General features: G+C 54.4%; 1 protein-coding gene across 1 annotated transcript in view; it reads left to right on the plus strand.

Annotated features, from left to right (window-relative positions):
* Positions 1 to 1,459: 1,459 nt before the first annotated feature.
* Positions 1,460 to 19,707, plus strand: part of Sptbn5 (spectrin beta, non-erythrocytic 5) — a 42,643-nt gene continuing 24,395 nt past the window's right edge. The window contains 23 exon segments of the mRNA XM_087910874.1: positions 1,460 to 1,744; positions 1,906 to 2,073; positions 4,157 to 4,273; positions 6,240 to 6,397; positions 6,826 to 7,054; positions 7,841 to 8,472; positions 10,051 to 10,189; positions 10,288 to 10,520; positions 10,766 to 10,919; positions 11,034 to 11,234; positions 11,325 to 11,582; positions 12,528 to 12,654; positions 13,717 to 13,805; positions 13,886 to 14,029; positions 14,745 to 14,897; positions 15,184 to 15,314; positions 15,540 to 15,779; positions 16,518 to 16,805; positions 17,703 to 17,943; positions 18,082 to 18,221; positions 18,364 to 18,463; positions 19,044 to 19,214; positions 19,504 to 19,668. Coding sequence (XP_087767000.1) covers positions 1,634 to 1,744; positions 1,906 to 2,073; positions 4,157 to 4,273; positions 6,240 to 6,397; positions 6,826 to 7,054; positions 7,841 to 8,472; positions 10,051 to 10,189; positions 10,288 to 10,520; positions 10,766 to 10,919; positions 11,034 to 11,234; positions 11,325 to 11,582; positions 12,528 to 12,654; positions 13,717 to 13,805; positions 13,886 to 14,029; positions 14,745 to 14,897; positions 15,184 to 15,314; positions 15,540 to 15,779; positions 16,518 to 16,805; positions 17,703 to 17,943; positions 18,082 to 18,221; positions 18,364 to 18,463; positions 19,044 to 19,214; positions 19,504 to 19,668 — 4,389 coding nt within the window. The 5' untranslated portion in view covers positions 1,460 to 1,633.

Below are 19,707 nucleotides of genomic sequence, written 5' to 3' on the forward strand. Positions count from 1 at the left end.
GGCGGGGCAGCGATGAGCACACCCCCGAGATGCAGGTCTCTCTCTCTCTGTCTCCTCTCTCTCTCGTCTCTCTCGTGCACTTCAGGTGTGCACCTGCACAGCATTGGGCTTTTCCCTGTCACCCTCATGATGATGCCGACCTAGATCGTCATTCAGCACAGCATATTCCTTTTTCATTCTCAGAACCATGAAGTTTGGGTACAGTAGACCCCACCCTCCTTTCCAGGATGGACCCTGTTTAGCTTAAGCCAATTGAAGTATTCCCCTACAAAACAGGAACTGGTCCTGAGAAACTGCCATCTCCTCCAGAATCTTCTTGGAGCTGGCAGTGGTCTGGGGCTCCAGGCAGGCCATGCAAAGGGTGGTAAGCTCCCTCCTGTGCCGCGGTCAGAGGAAGGATGAGCGCCTGCCCTGGGGGTTCCATACAACTAACTAAACTTGGGCCGCCATCTCTGAGTGGCTGTGTGTGAATGTCCTTGGAGGCTCTGGGAGAGGGCACGGGGCAGGGGGTGTCCCTGTGACCAAGGCTCCTGAGAAAAGAGAACAGGGCCTCAGACAGGCAGCGTCTAGGAGGGGGTTGTTGCTTGTAGGGGAGTGAGTGGGAGCTGCCCCCCTGAGAAGCTGCTCTCCCTAGTACAATTTGTCACTGGCTGCCTTCTCAACACTCGGCTGAGCTGGTGGGAGCCTAGGAAGCTGAGCTCAGGATGTTAGGGTCCCCGTAGTTGTTCTCAGGTTAGGGAGGGGCTGTCAGTCAGTTTGCTCAAGCCATCGTCCTAGGATGGGGTGCAGGAGGGGAAGTGAATCCACAGCCTTCGGCCAGAGACCCTGGCCATTGATGTCTCAATCAGACCTCAGCATCCTACCATGTTCTCACCAGAGCCAACAAGACCCTCACCTACCAACAAAGGAAGCAGCCAGGGGGTGGGGTAGAGAATGAAGGAGGCGACCCCCTAGCTATGAACCTAGAACATTCTCGAGCCACCCCCTCCTGTCTGGGCTCCGCCCTGTGGCAGGTGGGAGGACAATGCTGCCTGTGTGTCATTACCCCTGACAGGCTGGCAGAGGGGAGGGCCACACTGTGGCCCAACTCCAGCTTGACTTTTCTGGTCGCCTTTCCCTCACTCCTCAAGCCCTGCTATCTTGTATCTCCATCCGAGAGTGGGGCCTCCTAGTGAAGACCCAGACGTCAACTGCCAAGGTGAGCAGCCCCTGTCTTCCTTCTGTGCCAAAACTGAGCCAAAGAACAGGGGTCAATGGCTGTGGTGGAAGGACTAGCGGGGGTTCGGAGAAGAATCTGGGGCGGGGGGGAGGGGGTGACTCTGGGTCATTCAAGTGCAGGCTACCAGTCAGGCTTCTTACCTGCATAGGCTCCACCTCGTAATTCCTGTCCTTCATGGGAATAATGCAGCAGGACAGGGCCTCGGGCTTCTGGCAGGAGGTTCACCAGTGCCCACAGTGCTTCCCAGCCTCAATGCTCCCACCATCTCCAGACACAGGGAGATGCCAGTTGCCATTCATCCTCCGAGAGCTATAGGGTCATAGGTTGGTTGTCCCTTCAACCCTCCAGTTCCTTAGCGTCTCTGAGGAAGAGACTCAGGCCTGCAGCTCCGTCCTTCCAAGTCCAAGTTTGGCCATGGACTCTGAGTATGAGATCGGTCATGTCCGCAAGCTCCAGGCTCAGCATGCGCAGATGCAGGAGAAGACCTTCACCAACTGGATCAACAACATCTTCCGACTGGGCCGGGTAAGTATGGCCTGGGAACCTCCAGTTCTGGTCAGCGACCTGGGTACCTGTTATGGGACCCCCTGCCTGCAGCTCTTCTGGCCTGCTCCTCCCAGGCTTTAAAGTGGGGTGGGCAGGAGATGCTGGGCCAACCCCACATCTGCCCTGAATCCACTCCTCAGGCGGGTATCAGGATCCAGAACCTGTATGCAGAGCTTGCTGACGGTGCCCACCTACTGCAGCTGTTGGAGCTTATTTCTGGGGAGGCCCTGCCAGCGCCCAGCCCAGGCCGCCTGCGTGTGCACTTTCTGGAGAACAACAGCCATGCCCTGGCTTTCCTCAGGGCCAAGGTATGTTCTGGGAAGGGGTTTCTGGGTGGATAGCCGGGTGAGCAGCAACCGGAGGCCATCATATGACAGGCCTCAGGCAGAGCAGGAGACCGGGCCTGAATACCGAAGGTGCAGCCGAGGCACAGGAGCCAGCAGAAAGCTCACCTTGCACAGTGCACTTGGCTTAGGCCACCAGCTGGCCACAGCAGGACCAGTCTGCATCCCAGCAGGACAGAAAGCATCTCTGTCTAATAAGGGAGGATTGCAGGGTTCTTTGCTGGAAGAATCTAAGTGCTTGTGATCTTCTCTCTTCTTAAACCTGGACATGTAGATCCACAATGATTTAGCAGACAAGATGCATGGTCAGCCGCGTAGCAGAGTCCAGGTGTGTGTGTGTCCACAGGAGGCTGCCATAGAGAAGGGTTCAGGAGGGCACAGAGTCGCCTGGGGAAGAGACAAACCACAGAGATGGGCCTTATAAAGAGTTCCCACAGCACAGAGGGCCCCTCATGACCAGCACCTCTGGTCTGTTACCACATACACATATATAAACACACACCACCACCACACCAAAGTCTGAATATTTGCTGATTTCCTGCCACTGCGATCGAGTTCATTGATCCGCTGCTGATATTGCTAAACCTTACAGCTGGGAGAATTGACTCTGGAGAGCTGGAAGGAGCGGACGAGCCCTCCTTTAGTCAGGTGCCGCACCTTCAAGCTGAGGTGAATACAGAGCAATGCAGGCCAGGAGAAGAGGGAAGTGTGTGGGTGCATTGATCAGAGACCTGTGAGGTGCAGCTGTGCCCACAAGGTACAATGCCTAGGGAAGCTCCTCACGCAGGGTAGTGACCAGCTCACAGCTGCTCTGGTCTTACAGGGAGCCTCCCCTTTCTTTGCTCATTCAGCTCATCGTTCCTACCTGGTGTACACCAGTAATAAAGTTCTACTAAGAACTGAGGAGGGCTGGGCAGTGGTGGCGCACGCCTTTAATCCCAGCACTCTGGAGGCAGAGGCAGACGGATCTCTGTGAGTTCAAGGCCAGCCTGGTCTATAAGAGTTAGTTTCAGGACAGGCTCCAAAGCTACAGAGAACCCCTGTCTTGAAAAAAAAAGAAAAAAAAACCAAAAAAGAAAAGAAAAAAAAAAGAGCTGAGGCAGTATTGGGGAGCAAAACCAACACCCCACTACAGGAGCAGTGGTGTACATTAGGTGTATGTCTATGTGTCAGTAAACAGGAGCAGATGTGTATGTCTAGGCGGGAGGGAAATGCATGGTTTCAACTTCAAATGAGATGGTTGGAGCAGCCCATGTTGACAAAGCGACACCACACTAGAGGCTTAAAGGAAGAAAGGGGACTAATCATGTGGACGTCTGGGGGGACAATATTTTCAGACAGCCGAGACAGCCAGCCTGTGCAAGGACACTAAGGCCTGTGTTAGAATCAGACACCAGGGATGCCACAAGCAAAGCCCGGAGCCCTAATCTCACAGTTATTCAGTTCTCCTCCTTGGTACCACGTGATTCAGCAGTGAAGATGGAGCCAGGGGGGACCAGGCAGACCCCGTCCTGAGTTAACCCGTCCTCTCCTCTGAGGAGCGAGATCTAGACCAGGGGCTTCACCCTTGAGCCACCCACTGTTTGCTCCAATGCAGATTCCTGGGCCCAGACTCTAGAGAATCTGGCTGGGTGGAGATGGAGACCCTGGACTTCTAACAGCTCTGTTGGAGTTGAAATACCGACTGAAGACAGAGGTCTAGAGGCGATTCAGGGACCAGGCCACCCTCTTGAGATGCAGTGGCACTGGAAAAAGGAGGCAGACACTGGCTGTTGTCTATTTAGTCCACTTGAAAACGCTCATTTCCAACACCACATATGAGGGTCCGCTACCCAGGCTAGTTTACCTGCTTAGAGAGCACCTGGGGAGACTGAGACCAGTTCAGAACAACATCCTTTTTCTGACATTGTCCATTGCCTGCTCTCCCTGGAGGACCTCTGGCTGGAGGAGGCCGGATTTCAGGACCCTCCCATCTCACGGCCTCCTGGACTCTGGGTTTCTTGGGAACAGAGGCTTGATGGCTTAGCCCAATCACCCGTGCCCGCAGGTGCCCATAGCCTTCATCGGGCCAGAGAACATTGTGGATGGAGACCAGTCGCTCATCCTGGGACTCCTCTGGGTCATCATTCTGCGTTTCCAGATTTCCCACATCTCCCTGGACAGGGTATGTCTCACCCTCCAGTATGCCACGGCCTAGCCCAGCCCTGGCTTCACCTCAGGCCCCTGGGGACAGAGCAGCTCCACCCATGCTGATGATCCCACAGCGACCCTTGGTGCTCACTGACTGAACTTTCACTCTCCATCCGGGGGGCAAAGAACGCAGGGTGCTGCCATGTGCTGAAATAAGAATGGGGGTTCAGGGGACAAGTCACTTGCTGGTGAGATGCAGGGTGGCTGGCCACCAACTCTTCCTGGTGTGTTACTTGGCACTGGATCCTGGCCACCTTCACTACACCATAATATACCATCAGAGGAAGTTAGATATGAAAAGGGACCCTGGCCCAGAGGTCTCTGAAGTCCTCAGGTTCTTGAAGATCACAGAGGCAGTATTATCACAGTCTCCATCTTTTCCAGTTCCTCCTTCCCCCTCCACCTGGGTCAGAAAATACAAGCAGAATGTCCTGATATCTATCAAGTTTCTGCTTTATGATTTCCAAAGCCCCACCCCCAAATCCACCTGGGTTGGGAAAGTCAAGCTGGAGAGTGAGACTCTAATAAAAAAAAAAAAAAGGTCATGGGTCTAACATATACAGAACGCCCCTCAAAGCAAACCCTCTGAAGGCCCATGAACTGGCTCAGTGGGCAAAGGCATTTGCTGGTAAGCCTGACAACCTGAGTCTGGTTCCCAGCGCCCTCTGCAGCCACCTCAGGCCTTCTCCCTGCTCACCTGGGTCCCGGATAGTGTCCTAGCTTCTCTCACACACGTCTCAGCACCACCCGAGGAAATTAGATATGGAAAGAGACTTCACCTCAATAGTGTATGAAGATGTAGAAATCTTAACCGTAACTGCCACAGAGAGCTGAGGCGAAGAGGTCTCGTGCCTGGCCTACAAAGCCTCGGGTGACAGGAGTGTAGCGAGCCCTACCTTCCGTTCTGTGAGGCCTCAGGTCAGTTAGCTCCAGCCTGGCCCTTCAGAAGGGTTGTGAAGGGGCTGACTCACAGTCAGTCACTCTTCCGGAACTAGCTTCATTCTGAAGGGCCTTGAGGTGAAAAAGCATGAGAAAGAAGTGTACTAAATATAGTACAGTATACTAAAAATACCATGATAGGGCATTAAGAGAGAAAGAGAGGCTTTCTTGTAAACCTGGAGTGTTAGACCATAGGCCTGCTTCTTAGACCTGACTGCAGAGTGAACGAGGCCACACCTCCCTGCCGCTCCCTCTAGGAGAGTTGTGAAATGGTTCAGGCTGTGACTTGACAGGCCTCAATGTATGCTGTGTGCCTCCTCTCTGTTCCTGGTCACATGTGCTACACTGAATGTGTGACTCCTATAATGTTCCTGGTCACATGTGCTATACTGAATGTATGGCTCCTATATGTTCCTGGTCACATGTGCTAATCTGAGTGTGTGGCTCTTGTATGTTCCTGGTCACATGTGTTATACTGAGTGTGTGGCTCTTGTATGTTCCTGGTCACATGTGCTATACTGAGTGTGTGGCTCTTCTGTGTTCCTGGTCACATGTGCTATACTGAGTGTGTGGCTCTTCTGTGTTCCTGGTCAATGTGTTATACTGAATGTGTGGTTCTTCTGTGATGCTGGTCACATGTGCTACACTGAATGTGTGGCTTCCCTGTGTTCCTGGTCACATATGCTATACTGAGTTAAGTCACATGATTGAATCTTCCAACCAACCCTAAAAGGTTATTTAAAAAAAAATCAGACTCTTCCTTTCCTGAGGATCTGAGATGAAGCTGCATCTGAAGAGGCTCCTTTGGCCTTCCCCAGCCATCCTTTCTTGGAGAGCCCAGAGTGTCCCTGTTGTCCCCACCCCTCGTCTCTCCCTGTCACTCCCATTTTTCACTCTTAATAAAGCCCCTGTCCAGGTTTCAGAGTCCCCTGTCCACAGCCTGCAGGGTCTGGTAGCTTCCACCCACCGCACACACTGACCCCACTGCCCTGTCCTGCCAGGAGGAGTTCGGGGCCAGTGCAGCTTTGCTGTCTGCTAAGGAAGCCCTGCTGGTGTGGTGCCAGCGGAAGACAGCCAGCTACACCAACGTCAACATCACCGACTTCTCCCGCAGCTGGAGCGACGGGCTTGGCTTTAATGCTCTCCTCCATGCACACAGGTGCGTCTTAAAGCCTGAACGCCTCCAGCCTCTGAGCCCAGAGCCCCAGGCTGGGATGCTGCCGGCTCTTCCATGCGCTCCGTGTCCCTGGGCCTGGAAAGAGAAGGACAAGTGGGGCCTGGGTCTGATCCCTGCCCTAGGCCTGCCCCTCCTCCTTCCCTTAAGGGTCCGAGCTTTGCCTTTGACCCCTGCCTTCCCTACTTCCTGTGCTTTGTCTCTTCCCCGTCCTCTCTCTAGCTAGTGTCTGTCTATCCCTTGGGGATGCCCCCCCATCTTGTGTCCTGGCCCCTCTGCCACGTTAATCCCTCCCTCCTCTCAAGCTCTGCCTGTGCTCCCACTATCAGAGGAAAACCACTGTCACACTAGCAGTGGATGGCTAATGTAAGCAACGCAGGCCGTTGGAAGGAACCTTCCTGCTGTCTGCCCAGGCCAGACCTGCTGGATTATGGCTCACTGAGTCTGGAGCACCCTCTGCACAACCTCTCCTCTGCCTTCCGAGTGGCTGAGCAGAAGCTAGGCATCGCCCAGCTGCTGGACCCTGAGGACGTGGCCACCCAGCATCCTGATGAGTGCTCTATCATGACCTATGTGTCCCTGTACTACCACTGCTTCTCCCGCCTGCACCAGGGGCAGACGGCCCAGAGGAGGCTGGCTAAGGTTGGTCTGACTGGCTGGCTATCCCTGTGCCTTACTGGCTCCATGGCCTTGGCCAAATCGCCTCACTTCTTTGTGCTCCATGTGTGACATAGAGGTGACAGCTCCTGAGTGATGGAAGGCTCCTGGGTGCCCAAGGGAGTGTTAGTACATACACTGGCATGGCATATGGTGCCTGGCATACACGAGAAGCCAAGGGAGCAGTGATTCTTTCCGGCCTTCTGCCTTCACTGCCCTCAAAAACTGTACTGCTTCTGGTGGGATTAAAATGTTTAGAGAGCTAAATCTTCATGGCGGGCATAGAAGAGGCTCCATGTAGCAGGCTCTACACTGAGTCCATGTTTTGGGGGGGCTCTCTCATGCTGTGGATGCGATGGTAGAGTCTGAGACCTGGAAGGGCTGTCCTTAGGGTTAGTGTCCTAACATTGGTGTGGGGTCAAAAACTGGGAGCTGATTTAGGGAGTTGGGGTACAGGGAAGCTGGGGCCAGAACGCACACGACACGGGACACAGCATGTAAGCCCTCAACCTGAAGATGAGGCTGAGGGGGCAAAGTTAGATGAAGGAAGATGTGGTCTCAGCCCAGTTGCAGAGAAAGTACTGCTGTCTGAGGGTACAATCCCTGCCACTCTGCCGGGTACAAGAGGGGTATTTTTGTGCATCCTCATCTAAGGGAGGGAACGCCAGCCTTACATGGCCAACTCTGCCTGGCACTTAGCACCCAGTTGTAGGGCTTTCATTCTGAGGCCCAGCCCAGGTGCAGCCTGACCAGAGCTCCGCCCTCCTCCAGATCCTGCTGCAGCTCCAGGAGACAGAGGCACTGCAGGCACAATACGCGCAGCTGATGGCTGACCTGCTCCATTGGATTGGAGAGAAGCAGATGCAGCTGGAGGCCCGGGACTTCCCAGACTCGCTGCCTGCCATGCGCCAGCTACTGGCAGCTTTTGCTTCCTTCCATGCCCAGGAAAAGCCACCTCGGCTGCAGCAGCGAGGAGCCATAGAGGCCCTGCTCTTCCAGCTGCAGACAACACTCCGAGCCCAAAACCGAAGGCTGTTCCTACCCGGAGAGGGCCTGGGCCCTGCAGAACTGGCCCAGCACTGGGCAGAACTAGAGAGGGCGGAGACCTCCAGGAGCCAGGCCTTGCAGCACAGGCTGCTCCAGCTAGAGCGACTGGATACCCTGGCCCGCCATTTCCGGCGCAAGGCAGCCCTCCGGGAAAGCTTTTTAAACGAGGCAGAGCAGATGCTAGCGCAGGCCAGAGACTCCCTCATCAACTCAACCACAGGGGAGGCAGCCACCCAGAGGCTGAGCATGTTAGAGGCTAGCATCCTGCCCCAGGAAGGGCGCTTCCAGGCCTTGGGCGAGATTGCAGCCATCCTGCAGCAGGAACAGTATCACGAGTGGGCAGATGTGGCCCGCAGGTGAGCGCCAAGCAAGTGAACCCTTCCTCACAGCAACCCCCAGAAGAGCGGGGTGGTCTGTGGCTTCAGAGACCTGCTAAAGAGATAATTCCGTGGACGCACAAATTCACACCACGTATAACTTACCCACACTGGTAAAGCACTGGTCTCTCTGGTTAGCCTCTCATTAGTCAGCACACTCACTAAACAGGCATTTATGTGGTGCACACCGTAACCCTACACACCATTATCAAACATTTAGCAGTGCTGTGGGCAAGCAAAAATTCTTTCCCTCCTGAGGCTTAAAGCATTCCCAAGGAAAACAAGAAAGAAAATAAATCAATTGGGTATGTGAGCAGTTTTAAAAATTAGGGGCTGGACCAGGTGTGGTGGCGCACACCTTTGATCCCAGCAGCACTGCCAGAGGAAGGCAGATCTCTGTGAGTTGCAGGGCCAGAATACTCTACTGAGCAGGTTCTAGGCCAGCCGGGGCTACCTAGTGAGACCCCATGTCAAAAAACAAACAAACAAAAAATTAGGATCTTGAGTCTATCTCAGTGTTAGCATATGTGTATAATGCACAGGGCCCTTGGTTCAGTCCTTAGGAAAGAAAAAGGGAGGGAAGGGGGGAGGGAGGGAGGGAGGGAGGGAAAGACAGGCAGGAAAAGCAAGCAAGCATAGGGCTATGAGAGACCAAGGCAGGAGGCTGTCAGTGGACTTTTGGTTAAAGACCAAGGAGAAGAAAGTGAGCTGGTTGTGTATATGTGGGGGACAGACTGTCCTGAGCAGAGAGAATAGCAAGAATAGCACCCCAAGGTAGTTACACACCTTACAAGGTTGAAAAGTAGCAGAGGGGTGGTGGCTAAATGCCCAAGTCACAAGAGATGAGGGAAAGGGATGGAGGTTAAGCCGGGCCTTAAATAGTAAGGCAAAACCATTTTGGTGGGTTTTTGTTTTCTTTTCCTCAGAAAGCTAGAAAAACACTGTGTCTTGAGCAGAGGAGTGAGCCACTGTAGGCTTGGTGCCTGTGGTCACCTGCATGTATGCTAGGGCAGGTTGAAGGGGTAAAGAGCCCTTTATGAAACTGGCGTAGAACCCTGCGGGTGTGGGGGAAACAGTGGGGTGGGGGAAACAATGGGGTGGCAAAAAGTGCTGGCATTCTGAATACAACTTCCTAATTTGCTTTTGAGGCAGGGTCTCACAGAGACAGATATATATAGACAGAGACCAGGCTGGCCTCAAAACTGGCAATTCGCCCTCTCCTCCTGTGTCCTGGGATTACAATTGTGATAGCCAAGATCAGTTGATATCTTTTGAAGATAGTACCGAACAGGATTTGCAAACAGATCTGGAGTTAGAAACTGAGCTGTCATAGTTTTAGTCTGTGTACCTGGAAAGATAGTTTTCATTCATAGAGATGGGGACTAGACATGGGGGGAGGGTGTAAGGGTCTGGACATCTGAACCTTCCAGGCTCCCTCTGACTGTGAACACACGCTCCCAAACATCCGTGTCTAGATGTTCACATTCATACCTTACCCTGGCTCCCAAGGTACCCCTGTTCCAGGACAGCCATGCTCCCTTGCCTCCTAATCTCTAGGCAGAAGGAGGTCACCCAGCGCTGGCAGAAGCTCCTGCAGTGTCTACAGGAACAGAAGAAGCAGATCACAGGCCCACAGGCTGTGCTGAGCCTTCTGCAGGAGGTGGAGGCTACCACAGACCAGCTTGGGGAACTGCAGGTGGGCAGATCAGCTGAACTCTGGGAGGTCCTTTCCCCGCACAGGTGTTCACAGATACCCAGCGCCTAGAAATGTTCTAACCACTCCTCTCTGGCCAGCACCTGGCCAGCTCCACAGCCTGTGGGCCACAACTGGAAGAAGTAGCCTTGCTGCTGCAGGGGCATGACCTGCTGGCGGCCCAGGTCTCAGCCCACAGAAGCCAAGTGAACCGCCTTGCCCAGCAGACATCCCAGCTGGACTCCTCCCAGGGCACCGGTGTGCAGGTGCTGCAGGCTAAAGCCCTTGCACTGGTGGAGCTTCACCATAACCTCGTGTCCCTTGTCAGAGCCCGGTAAGAGCGGGTCCCAACTCCTTACCCATCTGTAGAACTTTCCTGAAACTTTATCTCCTGCCCAAGCAGAAATCTTGATCTGGCAACCTCCTCTACACTGCTCCTGAGCCTCCAAGCCTCGGTCTTACTTGTTAAGCCATTCTGAGGAAATTCTGCCAAAGGTTATATCTGATGCAAGTGAGCAAGCCCCTCCCCATGCTCTGCTCTTCCCCAAACCCTTTCATGGCCCTTTTGTCCCTCCTCAGACGCACCCGGCTGGAACAGACCCTGCAGCTGGCACAGCTCCTGCACAGCTGTGAGGAGGAGGAGGCCTGGTTGAGGGAGCACAGACAGCTAATGGAGAAGGCAGCCCTGGGCCGGGACCTCGCTCAGATCTCTACCGCTCTGCAGAAACACAAGGTGTCTATCCACTCAGTGCCTCGCTCTGACATCCCGACCTCCTTACCTGTCAGGCTTTCAATTCCGGGCGTCACCTCTCCCTCCCTCCACAACCCACACCCCTAACCCTGCTAGGCTCTGGAAACCGAGCTCCTTCGCCACCAGTCTGTGTGTGCAGATCTCATGCAGAGGGGTCGCAACCTCTGTGTCAGAGGATCCCCGACACAGCCAGATCCTCTGGAAAGGGCCGAAGCCGTGCTGGGAACATGGCAGCTACTCTGGACTGAAGCCGCAAGGAGGCGCGCCCGGCTGCAAAGTGCACTGTTAGCTGGGCAGGTAGAACGCGCGGGATGAGGCGGGGCGGGGCTCATGGGGGGGGGGGCGGGAGCACATGCTCGCTCTCAACCCTTCCCCACCTCCCCACAGTACTTTTCTGACTCAGCCGAGGCAGCTTCTTGGCTTCTCCTGCGACAGAAGCAACTGGAAAACGCATCCTGCGGGAAGGACCAGGCAGAGGCAGAGGCCCTGCTGCAGCGCCACCTGCTCCTGGAACGAGGCTTGCGCGCCTTCCGGGCGGAGCTGCGCGAGCTACAGGATCAGGCGAGGGCTGCCGCAGCCCAGGTGTCGCTCAAGGTGCGCTCCTGAACCTGGAAAGGGCTCCGACTCCTGTCTCCTACGTGTGAGGCACACGCTGCTCCCTGCCCAGAGCTGATCGTTCATTCCTCTCCCCCACGGCCTCTCCCGTCTCCAGTCTCAGGTCACTTGGAATTCTGACTGTGGACACCAGACAAGGGCATCAAGGATAGCTGGACTTGGCTCGGTCTGCCCAGAATAGTTCAAAAACATGGAAGTTCTCCCAAAAAGCTTTATTTTCACGATCCTTCACCCTGAAGTCCCTTTTGGGTCTCTGACTTGACAACCCTAAAGATGGCCCGCATCCCTCTCCCCTTCCCTACCCAGCTTTGTCCCATGTATTCCCGTGGAGGCTGCATTTAGGGCCTCCAGACTGCTTCACCTAACCTGGCCACGAAATTGGTAGACGGATGGAGGAAAGACCTTGCCCCGCCTGCACACGGTGCCTCCCGCTCCCAGACCTTATGAGCCCATCTCTCCCTTTTCCCAGACCACATGATTAATCATTAAAAAACAAATCTCTGTGTTAGCAAGTATCTAGAACACCACCATCCTTTTCAAATAAGTTAATCAAGATGAGATTAGGGGCAGGCCACTGCCTAAAGACCCCATCTTCTCTGGTAAAGAGGTCTTTTTGATTCTTTGACCAAGGCTGTTTCTAAACATGCACACACACCCCACCCCTGCACCTGTGGGGCTTCACTCCTGGTACTTACAGTACACAACACGGTGCATTTTGGTCCAGGGCATCATGGTTTCTCCTTGCTCTGGGCATTCTGCCTTCCCAGTGTGTTACTTATTAATAATAGAAGCCATCTCATCCCTTCTGTGTGTTCCTATTCCACCCTATGCAGGCAAAGATGGAGGACCCAGGCCTGGCCCCTAGCATTCACAGTCTTTGATTTTATCACTCTCGCAGGAGAGTCTTAGAGTCTGCCCTTCTGCCAGGTGGGGAGCCACTTGGTTGCCTAAGCAGAACCTTGTCCCTCTATACAGGAGGAACCCCCAGAAGACTGGAAAAGGCTTGACGGAGACACAGCTGGAGAACCTCAAGGTGGGACCCAGGATTTAGCAGCAGCGGGCAGCCAGCATTCACACCAACAGATGCCCTTCTCCTCCAGAGGTACAAGGTCATGACCCTTGTGAGAGCATGAAATCTGTCAGCCAGGAGGTCATACATCTTCCCTGTGGCTGTGTCTAGGGCATTCCAAAGCCAAACGGAAGAAGTTCAGGGGAGGCCAATGTGAGCTCAGTAAAAAGAGGTAACTGGAGCTATCCAGAAACACCCTGTGCTGCTCAGAGCCGCCTGTTCCTGCTTCTAGACAGCACAGGAAGGTGGTTTCACACCAGCAAAGTTTCGATGAGATGGTCAGGCTGGCTCTGTGGAGCTTGAGGTTCCCCAGGTTCTCCTTTGATTTCTTCCCCTTTCTGTACCGATTCTTTTTGCTTGTTTGTTTGATTTGTTTTGATTTTGGTTTTCGTTTTGGTTTTTTGAGACTGGGTTTCTCTGTAGCTTTCAAGCCTGTCCTGGCATTCATTCTGTAGACAGGCTGGCCTCGTACTCAGAGATCTGCCTACATCTGCCTCCCAAGTGCTGGGATTAAAGGTGTACGCCACCACTGCCCAGCTCTGTACCTACTGTTACAGTGTCCATAACCCATTCTTGAGTAATCTTATTGCTGCTGCTGCGGTGCAAACTTGCCCAGGGACAGAGGACAGAAAGATAGAAATGGGGTGCTCATCTATTCACAGGGAGGGGTGCTAGCCTGTGTTTCCTCTCTGCCTAGCTGCTACCACACCACAGCACTTCTTGGGCAGAGTCCAGTGGGCCTTGTCTTACCCTCTTTAAATACCTGGACCATCTGGCCTTTCTTTCCCCCAGACACCCATGGTGTCTGACATGACTACATGCCTTGCCTACCTACATACATCCCTGGATACTGTCCTATCTGTTCTGGGTCTGTGAGCCTTGCAGCCCTGAGAGACTTATGAGCCCCAATGGGAAGGTCCAGTTTCAGTCCTTTTAGCCTCTAAAAGCTCTTCACGTAGGACCAGGCACAGGGAAGCAATGGGCACCGAACAACCTTGACCCACCTTGTAGTGAGCTACTGAGTAGGGAAGAGGAGGGCCCCAAACACCCTTGAATCCTGTGCTCTCATAACCGTATGTGTCTCTTGGTTTCCAGAAGAGGCCCTGAATACCTGGGAGCTGAAAGACTTGGGGACCAGCCAGAGCAGGATGCCCACCATTCACAGCATAGAGCAGAAACCCCAGGTACAACCACAGGCCCCATCTTGGAGATCCTACTACTTGGTGGGAGCTAGGTGTGGACATACCGCCTTCCTTCTGCACAGGTGGCATCTGCCCTGTGCCTTCCAGGGAAAGGCCCAAGGATGGCTCTTCAGACTGAATATGACTTCGACGTAGACTCCAACACCATACTCCAGGCACAGGCTCACTTGAGCCAGAACTATGAGAACCTATGGGCCCTGGCAAAGGTAATGCTCTTTGGTCAAGAAATGCCCATAGCTAAGCACGTGGCACATGTCCTTATTTCCAGGCGCTTCCAAGGTGAGAAGATTGAATAAGTTCAGGTGTCCTTGATCAGCCTGGGAAACACAAGATGAAAAACCCCAAAACAGTGAACTCATGTTTGCCTGGCATAACTGAGGTGCTAGGATTCAATCCCTGCACCAAAAGAGAGAAAGGATGGGAGGTTCACCATGCCCCTATCATAAGCTAAGCAGTGTTCTCAACCTTTGGGTCATGACCCCTTTGCGGTGTGTGTGTGTCAAATGACCCTTTTACAGGGGTCACATATCAGATATCCTGTCTATAAGATCTTTACAAAGATACATTATAAGCTATGCAGAAAAATTACAGTTATGATGAAGCAATGAAAATAATTTTCTGGTTGGGTCACCACAACATGAGGAACTGTGTTAAAGGGCAGCAGCCTTAGGGAGGTTGATAACCACTGAGCTAGAGGCTGTACATGATCCCAGGAATAAGACAGTGACTGACATGTTCCCTGCTCTAAAAGAGCTGACCTTATCACCAAGATCTCTAAAGGGATGTGATACGATTGTGGAGTAAAGACTCGAGCCTCCTAGTGGCTTGGGCTAAGCAGGGGTACACCCAGGACCTGTCTGAGTGCCCTCCCCTCCCGTGGGGGCACTGAGCCTTCACCCTGACCTGGGGCTTCCCCTTCAGCTTCACAGGGCCCGACTTGAGGAGGCAGTAGCTCTGTTTAGCTTCTACAGCTCCTGTAGGGAGCTCCAGTCCTGGCTGGAGGAGCAGACGTCGCTGTTCCGAACACTGCAGCCCCCGGGTGACAACTTAGAGGCCCTGCAGCTCAAATGTGAGGTAAGCCGCTGCGCCAACGGAGAGCGCCCGAAGCTTCCGCCACCCTAGCGTTGCTTCTGCCTCCCTATTCCTCACTGTTTTGCCCCGTTTTTCATGTTTGTTCTGGCCCTGTCTGGGAGAGTCCCACGGCAGCAGGCCCGACTCTGAGGCTGGGTACTCAGATGCTTTCTGTCAAGACCAGCAGGACGAGTGTCTTAGAGCCAACCATCCCAAGGCCTTATGTGGCCCAAAGAGGGAATGGGGAGAGAAGAGCCTGCCTCCCAGGGTTCTGGGTCCTTCTCCGCAGAACTTTCTCATGGCCTTGGCCATCGGAAAAGGCCACTGGGCCGAGGTCATCAACGCTGCTGAACAGCTGAAGCAGAGATGTCCAGGACATACTTCGAAAATCCAGCAACAGGAGGAGGACCTGAACCGGAGGTGACAATCAGGGGTGGGGGTGCAGGTGGGGCAAAGCCCTTGCTTGGTGCCTCCCACCATACCAGGTAGAGGGGCCAGGCGGTGTCAAAGATAGTGAGGAGCGGGCAGAGGACCACCAGCCTAGAAGCATCTGTCCTGCTAGGCTCTAAGACCTCAGTGGCTTAGTGTCATTGGATGGATGGGAGATGTCCTTGTGATGGATACATTCTGGCATCCTCTGCTCAGGTGGCAGCAGCTAGAGGCCCTGAAGGAGGAGAAAGGTCTGCAGCTCACACGCAGCATGGAGGTGCACCATCTTCTACAGCAGTCTGAGCCCACACGAGCCCAGCTGCTAAATGTGATAGGCAGGCTGGAGGCTCTGGGGCCAGGAGGCTCCGAGGACAGTCACCGTACCCTGCAGCAGATTCAGCAGAAGATCCTGGTACTGGAGAACAGGATCTCCTACCTCCACAGAGCAGCCATCGAGTATGGCCAGTTTGGGGATGGTGGTGGTGGCCAGGGAGGCAGTGAGGGCAGAGGGAGAGAGGTCCTAACAAAATAAAGAAGGGGCAGGAATGGGATGGGGAGGAGGTGACCAAGATGTGTATGGGAAGGATGCTGGCGGAAGGCAGACTGTTGGCATGAGAAAGCGCTCTCTTGACCTCCACTGGCGGGTCATTCTTCAGTGACAAGCCTCAAGTGAGAGGGCCAGGAGATGAGAAGATAAAGACCAGAAAACTCGGGTCTGGAGGCCTTGCACAAACTGCCTTATGCCAAGCAAATTTGTTAAGAAGTACAGCATCTTGTATACTATTTGCAGGGAGGGAATGGCCAGGGTCAGAGGAAAGCTAAGTTAGACAAGGATGGCGAGAGAACGCAGGACAGCTGACACAGCTGCCTTGGGACTGGTAACCACGGCATTGCCGAGGGGAAGGCCTGGTTCCCAGGAACTGACACCTTAACTCCTTTGAGGCCCAGGCCCCAGACTGGATCTTGCAAGGTCTACCCCAGGCAAGGATACAGAATTAGCGTTCTCCTTGTCCTTTCATTAGGACCTCTGAGAAAGCTTTGGATCGGGTCTGGCTCCCAGCACTCAGAGAAAGGGAGAGCCCCAGGGCCATGCTACTTCTAGCTAGCGGGGTGTGGGGGACGCATTCGGAATTGTCGCCACTTTCTCAGGAGACACAGGCCTGGGTACTGACTGCGATGGCTGTCATCCTGCAGGGCGAAGGAGTCAGGCCCCAGAGAGGGCTGGCTGCTTCAAGAGCAGGTGCTGATGCTGCAGGATCTGCTAAAGCAAGCGCAAGGGCGAGTGACCCAGCAGGTCCAAATCCAGACTGAGGCTCGGCTCCAGCAAGGCGTCGTACAAGAGAGCCACAAGTTGCTGCTTTGGGCAGAGGGCATCCAGGCTCAACTGTGCAGCAAAGAGGAGCTGGAGGAAGTGTCCTCAGCCCAGGAGCTGCTGAGGAAGCATGGAGGCCTGCAGGAGGAGACCTGCCTGTGGCAAGAGAGGTCAGGACAGACCTGAGGGGGTCGAGTTCATAAAAGGAAGGTCAAAAGCAATGTCATGAGCTTTTGCTCACAGCCAGGCTGGTATCTAGCATGGCCCTGCAGGCAGATTTTTAGAAGATACCCCAGCCCACCTCAGACAACCTGCACACTCTGGGAAGGGACCCCAGACACTGAGCTACCAGAGGCTCTGAGTTCCAGCCCAGCCATGCTCCTTCAGGTGTGATAATGGTGCCCCCCCAATCTAGCTTCCCATTCTGAGCAGCGCATACCCTGCTGGCCTCTACAGTCAAAGGGCCCAGGACCCACCAATGGGACTAAGATTTCTACGTCACTTCTGTCAGAAGTGACATACAGCCTTATGAGCAAACAGAGACACCATGTACAACCCTCAGGTTGTCCCCTGCTCCAAGGAGCCTAATAGGTATCAAGTGGACCCTGAGAGACAGACACCTGCCTTCAAGATACTTGTCACACACACCCAACTACTTTAGGGTTGCAGCAGCTTAGAGGAAATGCCGGCTTTTCCTGCCTCCCACAGGCATGCCACGTGTTTTCAAAATGTGGGGGGGTGCAGCATTCAGCCTAAAGGGGCACTTGTCATGCTGGGTCAAAGGTTCTAGTGGTCCTGACAGCAGCCATGTGCAGACTGAGTGATGTTTTTGTTGAGTTGTGCTGTCCCAGCATGCCACAGTCATCTACAGAGATGACAGTGTGGTGTGGATCCTGGGCCTGTTGCATTCCATCTTATGCATAGGCCAGGACACAGCTGTCCTGTGAGAAAGTGAACCAGCAGGACTGAGCAGCCAGTTGCCCTCACTCCAGAGCTCTGTGGTGAAGGGCTGGAGGCGCTGGTGATGACCCGGGGTGGGCTGGTACTATGTCTGTTATTTTATACAGGCTGCGGCAGCTGGAGGCTCAGGCCCAGCTGGTGGCAATCTCAGACTCACCACGGTCCCAAGAGGTGGCCAGTGCCCTAAGGCTCCTAGGTCAGCAGAGCCAGCAACTGAAGGCCCTATGTGGGCAGAGGGAGCAGAAACTTCGGGACAGGCTGGAGCTGCAGAGGTTTGGCCAAGAAGTGGATAGTTTCATTGCTACCTGTACCGGCCATGAGGCCTTCCTCCACCAGGACAATCTTGGGGTAAAGAGTTGGGGAAGTGAAACTGGAGTGTTGTCATACCGCCCCTAGAGGGAGCTGGCCTCCTTGAGTCCAGAAGCCAGGGTGGGCAGGGAGGCCCTGGAGATGAGCTGACTTCAAGTCTCTCACTCACTGTACCAGGAGGATCTAAGGGAGGCCCAGAGCCTGCTGCAGCAGCACCAGGGTTTTGGGTGGCTCCGGAGCACCTTGGGATCCCGGGCTGAGGCCCTGCAGGCCTGTGGTGAGAAGCTGCTTCTGAGCCAACACCCTGCTGAGCCCAAGTGAGCCGTCTGCCTGCTGCCTTCTCTCTGCACCTGGGCAGACTGCTGCCCTGAAGTTGGGTGGGGCCGGGTTCCCTTGGGCTGGGGAGTGGGGGGTGGGGTCCAGGGCAGAGAAGAGCCTTCTTCTCTTTCTACACTCCAGGATCAGGGAGCTGCTCCACAGTGCCCGGAAACAATGGGCCAGGGTCCAGGAGAGGAATCAGCAGAGAAGGGAGCAGCTTCTGGCTTCCCTCCGATTGCACGTGAGTTCCCAGGCCACAGGAGAGATCCGCAGAAGCTTCTGCGGGGCTCAGGAGCCCACAGCTGCGCTGAGCCAGTCGGATCTTGTTTACTGAGCCTTTCCCTACCTTGAAGCACAGTTCTCGGGTGTTTCCGAGAGGAGGCTGGAGCTGGGCTCACTGTGCTTCTCGGAGAAGGATGTCTTGACTAACTGCCCTACATACATATCCTCCCACGTACCCGCCCTCACTTCTGACACACCAGAGGCTTGTATGGTGAGAGGAAGCAACTGCAGCTTAGCCTTGATGCTTGTTCGGGCCCTAGGGCCAGGTCAGGCCTCCAAGAACATCAACCTATTTAGATCAAGACACACGAGATCTGGTGTGATCTGTAGGAGTTGGGCCTGACAGGCATTTCTCTTTCTGGGCACAGTGTCCTTGCCCCATTTGTGAATCAGGAAAAAAAAAAAAAAAATCCAAGCTCTGCCTCCCCCGAGGATTGGCTCTGGGTCTTGTTTTTCACCACAGGGCCCCTCGCCCTAGAAGCAGGTGTGCTACCCCTCACTCTGGCTCCTGAGACCCTCTGTCTCCTGGTCTCCGGCAGGAGTGGAAGCAGGCTGTGGCAGAGTTAATGCTGTGGATGGAGGAGAAGTGGTCCATGGTGGCAGATGAACCCTCCCAAGCATGCAGCAGTATTCGGCAGAGACTCAAGTGGCACGAAATAGCTAAGAGTGAGCTATTAGCTACCCGTGGGTACATGGACGGCCTACAGCAGGTGAGGATACTGGACAGCAGGTGCCGGGCCCTCTTGTCTTCAGATTCCCAGCATTCATTGCTCTTCCTATTTCTATAGAACACAGTTGCTGAAGGAAGGGACCCCTCTGCCTCCTTCACTTGGTGTGAAGCTGGGTGTCCCCCTAGATAGGCACCCAAATCAGCTCAGAAAGCTACCACCATCCCAGGTAGCAAGCAACCTGCCTCCTGCCCTTGGATGCAGCATGTTGCAGCTGGTGGTGGGGTCCTCACAGCTCAGCAAAATACCTGGGCCTTTGTCTCCACTCCAGGCTGGGAAAGAGCTGTTGCATAGCCACTCCTATGCCCAGGAGGACATACAGAACAGACTCCAAGACCTGAATCACAAGTGGAAAGAGTTGGACCACAGGGTGGCAGAGCGAGGAGACAGGCTGCAGCAGACCAGACAGCAGGGGCAGCTTCTAGAGCTACTGCAGGTCCCTGGGGAATGTGGGATGGGGGTGAGGATGCAGAAG

The sequence above is a fragment of the Myodes glareolus genome, chromosome 10 (genome assembly GCF_982192425.1).
Source record: "Myodes glareolus chromosome 10, mMyoGla1.1, whole genome shotgun sequence".
Taxonomy (NCBI): Eukaryota; Metazoa; Chordata; class Mammalia; order Rodentia; family Cricetidae; genus Myodes; species Myodes glareolus.